Source organism: Aquarana catesbeiana, linkage group LG02 (genome assembly GCF_042186555.1).
Source record: "Aquarana catesbeiana isolate 2022-GZ linkage group LG02, ASM4218655v1, whole genome shotgun sequence".
NCBI lineage: Eukaryota > Metazoa > Chordata > Amphibia > Anura > Ranidae > Aquarana > Aquarana catesbeiana.
The window spans coordinates 13,601,668-13,607,793 of record NC_133325.1 but is presented as its reverse complement, the minus strand read 5'-3'; the positions used below and the strand labels follow the sequence as shown (position 1 = coordinate 13,607,793).

The following is a 6,126-nucleotide window of genomic DNA, read 5'->3' as shown; positions in this document are numbered from 1 at the left end:
TAACCCTGCATGATGCTTGAACACAGATGAACAATCTCAGTTCAGGAAGTAGATGGTGATCCTGGATGATGCCTGAACTAAGATGAACCATCTCAGTCCAGAAAGTAGATGGTGACCCTGGATGATGCCTGAACTAAGATGAACCATCTCAGTCCAGAAAGTAGATGGTGACCCTGGATGGTGCCTGAACAAAGATGGCTCCATCTCAGTCCAGGAAGTAGATGGTAACCCTGGTTGATGCCTGAACAAAAATGGCGGCATCCTTCTGAAGAGAAAAGTAGATGAAGGCACTGTCAGGGGGAGTACTGTGATCTTGTGAGCGATAATAAATACCTGGAAGTGTTACACAGACACAACATACATAACATAAAAAAATACAAGATGCTAGGATTACTTTAAGATTTGCCATCCTTGTATTGACCTCAACATAGAAAAGCCCGTCTGTCCCTTGCCAGCATGCTGTAGAGAAGGACCCTTGCTTTCTTGGTGGAAGCAGTGATTCCTCTGCAGAGATACCACACGCCTACTCTTGAATCATACCTATAGCTCTGCAATCAGGAAAGCTCATGCTCCCATCCTGATTGGATAGCTCTAGCTCTGATTCTCCATGATTAAGCCCCATGGGTGGGGCAAAACATGTTAGGAGGAGCTTAGGCTGCAGCCTTATCTTTACCTTTCTGTGTAATGTCTGGGCTCCGATGTGCGACATTTCCACCTTCTGTCTTCTGATAAGCTCTGATTCAGTGTCAGACCTTTGCAGAGAGACCACTACTTCCAAATACAGAGCAAGGATCCTTCTCTGCAGCATGCTGATAGAGGACAGGCTTTTCTACTCAGGCTGTGGCTTTTTAAAGAAACTTTAAGGCCAGGGAAGGTGTTCATTACAGACAGAGTTTAGGCATGTGATGGGGAATGATTGTATGCTCAGAAAATTGAGTTTTAACTCTGCAGGAATAGGCAGGATTACACTGGTCACAGAGGAGAGAACGACTGCTGGAGTTTAATTGATAGACCATTTTGGTGGCAGAGGGAGATGTATCCGGGCATGTTGAATCATGCGTGAGACACCGCAGACTCCTGCACAGGATTGCGATATCTGGGGAGATATTGCCGCCATAAAACCTTTTTCCGCCATTAATAATTCATCACTACCACTTGTGAAATATTTATTGCACACATTGGTGGGGAACGAGCAACGGCCCAGAATTCAGCTATGTACAGAGAGGCATTGACCCGACCCATCATCTCACTAACAACATTCAAGTTCAATGAACCCATACACGAGAATGTGTCCTATATACATCACAATCAAACATGACCGCACATCGGCACAAACTGAGCAATATTCCTTGAACAGTCCTGATGTTCTCCAAGTTCCTGTGTCAACACAACTTCTAGAAATGTCTGTCTCTCAATTCAGTTTTGCCAAAAAATACTATTCCTGATGCATCTCGACAAACCCTGTCGTTTTTAAAAGTGTCCTGTGAATATTTTTTTAATTTTATTTACATTTGGCACCCAAAAAATAGAATGTCTTATATGTACAAAGCAGTGTGGGAATCCCAAGGTCGGGATACCCAGGATGTGAGCCATACTACATGGTTCTGTAACATCTCCAGTTTATAATAACACAACACTGAGGGGAGAGACCGCCTGTCGGCGCACTTGACTTTCAGCTGCCCTTGCGGTCAGTCCAGACTTTGACTTTGTATAGCAAGAGTCAGATATGGCACTACACTGAACAAGCGGAGAGTTGGTGGTGCTTTAAGGCTTTTGGGGCATTTCCTGACCCAGTCACCGAAAGATAAACAGTGCATCCAACTCTTACATTTACTAAAGTCAAAGGCCAGGCAATTTTCTTTGCTCCTTGTACCGTCTGTTCAGAGAGCACAGTCCTGTCATCTGGAGGCCCCCCCGCATGCTCAAGGAGGACCCAGACTGCTGACCGTGGTGTAGCTGAATTTGGAAAGAGACGCCCCCGTGGCTATTATATCCTCCTCCGGTTCACGAAAACGCCGGCAAGGCTTGATGCAGCCTGCAAAAGTTCCCAGGAAGGCTTTGCGAAAACGTTTGTTCATAAAGCAGTAGATGATGGGGTTGACACAAGCAGACGTGTAAGACAAGAGGTGGATGAAAGAGATGGGGGCCCCAGAGAGGATTCTAAATGCGGACTCCTCGTCAAAGGCCTTCCAGGTGTTGGCGACATAGATGGGCATCCAGCATATGAAGAACATGGCCACAATGACAATCAGCATGCGGATGACCCTCTTCTTGGCCATGAGTTTGGCCTCCGAATTGTTGGCCCGTGCCCGGTCTATCTTGCTGCAGTTGCTAGGAGTCAATGTGGACATCTCCATGGTGTTGCGGCGTTTGTTCACTTGGATGTAGCAGCCGTCACCCTCGTCACAGTTGGCAGTTGTTGTTGTTGCTCCTGTCGCCGTTCCATTTTTAAGAGCTAAACATAAGAAAAAAAAATTGCATTATTATTATTAGAGCAAAAGCCAGCCCGTTTTTCCAAAAGTAAAAATATAGAATAAGGAAATACTGTATATGTTTCTTTATGATAGCTTTGCGATATGTATGATTTCTGCAATGGGGAAATCTGGGAAATTGTGAAAAGGCAAAGATGATATAAGAATACTTATCTGAGTGGAAGGGTGTCATACACATCGCCTCCCCAATCCAAGGCTAGGTTACCTATGTGGCATTCGGCCGATGACAATTATAGGTTTCCACCTTAATGGTTTAGGTGGTCAAGTGATTGAGCAGCTGGTCACTATGTCTTAGCCAAACCCCTGCTGCACTCCTCCATGCCTGCTTGTGTCTCCAGCAGCCCTGACTCCAGTGACTCCTGTGTCTTCAGTGATCCAGTTGTGAGTACAGCCATCCCTGTGACTCAAGACACCTTTGTGACTCTGGCAAACCCTGTGTCTTTAGCGACTTTTGTGACTCCTGTGTACTGCATCTCCAGTGTCCCTTGTGTCTTTAGTGACCCCAGCATCTCCATTGACCCTTGCACTTCTGTGTCCCCAGTGACCCCAGCATCTCCAGTGACTCCTACACTCTTGTGTTTCCAGTGACGCCCGTGTCTTCAGCCACGCTTGTGACTCCAGTGACCTTGCATCCTTAGTGACCCGGCATCCTCAGTGACCCCTATGTCTCGAGCTACTCTAGTGTCTCCGGTGACTCCAGCATCTCCCTTGACCCTGCACTCCTGTACCTCCAGTGACTCCTACACTTCTGTATCTCTAGTGACTCCCATGCCTCCAGTGACCCTTGTGACTCCAGCGACCCCTATGTCTCCAGAAACTCTAGTGTCTCCAGTGACTTCAGCGTCTCCGGTGACTCTAGCATCTCTCTTGATCCTGCACTCCTGTACCTCCAGTGACTCCTACACTTCTGTATCTCCAGTGACTCTTGTACCACCAGTGACCCTTGTGACTCCAGCGACCCTTATGTCTCCAGCGACTCTAGTGTCTCCATTGACCCTGCACATCTGTATCTCGAGTAACTCCTACACGTCTGCATCTCTAATGACTCCTGTGCCTACAGCGACCCTTGTGACTCCAGTGACCACTATGTCTTCAGTGACCCTTGTGACTCCAGCGACCCCTATGTCTCCAGCAACTCTAGTGTCTCCAGTGATTCCAGCATCTCTGGTGACTCTAGCATCTCTCTTGACCCTGCACTCCTGTACCTCCAGTCACTCCTACACTTCTGTATCTCTAGTGACTCCTCTGCCTCCAGCGACCCTTGTGACTCCAGTGACCAGAGACTCTTAAGACTCTAGTGTCTCCAGCACCCCCATTGACCCTGCATTCCTGTATCTCCAGTGACTCCTGTGCCTCAAGTAAACCTTGTGACTCCAGCGACCCCTATGTCTCCAGCGACTCTAGTGTCTCCATTGACCCCTCACTCATTTACATCCAGTGACTCCTACACGTCTGTATCTCTGGTGACTCCTGTGCCTCCAGCGACCCTTGTAACTCCAGTGACTCCTGTGTCTTCAGTGACCCTTGTGACTCCAGTAACCCCTATGTCTCCACTCTAGTGTCTCCGCTGACTCCAGTACCCCCATTGACCCTGCACTCCTGTATCTCCAGTGACTCATGTGCCTCCAGTGACCCTTGTGACTCCAGCGTCCACTATGTTTTCAGTGACCCTTAGTACTCCAGCAACCCTTATGTCTCCAGCGACTCTAGAGTCTCCATTGACCTTGCACTCCTGTATCTCCAGTGACTCCTACACCTCTGTATCTCTGGTGACTCCTATGCCTCCAGTGACCCTTGTGACTCCAGTGACCACTATGTCTTCAGTGACCTTTGTGACTCCAGCGACCCCTATGTCTCCAGCACCTCTAGTGTCTCCAGTGATTCCAGCATCTCTGGTGACTCTAGCGTCTCTCTTGACCCTGCACTCCGGTATCTACAGTGACTCCTACACTTCTGTATCTCTAGTGACTCCTCTGCTTCAAAGCGACCCTTGTGACTCCAATGACCAGAGACTCTTGAGACTCTAGTGCCCCCAGCACCCCCATTGACCCTGCATTCCTGTATTTCCAGTGACTCCTGTGCCTCAAGTAAACCTTGTGACTCCAGCGACTCTAGTGTCTCCATTGACCCCTCAGTCTTGTACCTCCAGTGACTCCTACATGTCTGTATCTCTGGTGACTCCTGTGCCTCCAGCAACCCTTGTAACTCCAGTGACTCCTGTGTCTTCAGTGACTCTTGTGACTCCAGTAACCTCTATTTCTCCACTCTAGTGTCTCCGCTGACTCCAGCACCCCCATTGACCCTGCACTCCTGTATCTCCAGTGACTCATGTTCCTCCAGTGACCCTTGTGACTCCAGCGACCACTATGTTTTCAGTGACCCTTATGACTCCAGCAACCCTTATATCTCCAGCGACAATGGAGTCTCCATTGACCTTGCACTCCTGTATCTCCAGTGACTCCTACACTTCTGTATCTTTGGTGACTCCTATGCCTCCAGTGACCCTTGTGACTCCAGTGACCACTATGTCTTCAGTGGCCCTTGTGACTCCAGCGACCCCTATGTCTCCAGCAACTCTAGTGTCTCCAGCATCTCCACTGACCCTGCACTCCTGTATCACCCAGTGACTCCTACACTTCTGTATCTCTAGTGACTCCTGTGCCTCAAGTGACTACTATGTCTTCAGTGACCCTTGTGACTCCAGCGACCCGGACCCCTGTGTCTTCCATGACCCTTGTGACTTCAGCAACCCCTATGTCTCTGACAACACTAGTGTTTCAAGTGATCCCAACAACTCCAGTGACTCCTTACACTCTTGTATCTCCAGTGACTCCTCTTTCTTCAGCGACCCCAGGATCTCCAATGAATCTTACCCTCCTGTGTCTCTAGGGACCCCTGTGTTTCCAGTGACCCTAGCATCTCCAGTGACTCCTGCTCTCCTGTGTTTCTAGTTACTCCTACTGTATGTCTTGAGTAAGCACAGTGTCTCTAGTGAATCCTGCTGGCCTGTGTGTCCAGTGACTCCCATGTCTCCACTGACCTGGTGTGTCCAATAATCCCTGCACTCCTGTGCTTCCAATTACCCCTGTGCTCCTGTATCTACGGTGTCCTCACAACACTCCATGACTTCCAGTGACTCCATAGCACCGGGTGTCACTGATTGTGTCCGGTTGATTTACTAAAACCGGAGAATGCAAAATCTGGCGCCTCAAATGACGTCCGTATGACGAAACGCGTAAGAAGGGACTATCTTGACACGCACAACATCACATCCGAGTATCGTGGTTCCGGAAAGTCAACCGGTGGAATGCAAGCGGCGATCCTAGGCAGCATTGCTTCCCCATGTCGTTTGGAGAGCTAGAGAGCCTGCAAGCTCCCTCTCCTACTTTTTAAACTTCTATTTTATTGAGTCTACTTCCTTGGATACATATATAATTTTTTATGTGGACTATTTTTTTCGTTTTATGAAATATACCATGTGGATGTCCGGCTGGGATCTCCATTTAAACAGGAGCCAGTGAAGTTTCTGTCCTCCCTCCCTCCTTCTCTGCGGGTGGATGACCCTTGATCAGGCTACTGGGTAATGGAAGGATACCGGCACCTGGAGAATAACATCTCACGCTCGTACCCCTGC

General features: G+C 48.6%; 1 protein-coding gene across 1 annotated transcript in view; it reads right to left on the bottom strand.

The window, feature by feature from the left end:
* Positions 1-1,149: 1,149 nt before the first annotated feature.
* LOC141126652 (cholecystokinin receptor-like) overlaps positions 1,150-6,126 on the bottom strand; it is a 78,516-nt gene continuing 73,539 nt past the window's right edge. Inside the window, exon 5 of the mRNA XM_073612597.1 lies at positions 1,150-2,455. Coding sequence (XP_073468698.1) covers positions 1,923-2,455 — 533 coding nt within the window. The 3' untranslated portion in view covers positions 1,150-1,922. The remainder of the gene's footprint in view (positions 2,456-6,126) is intronic.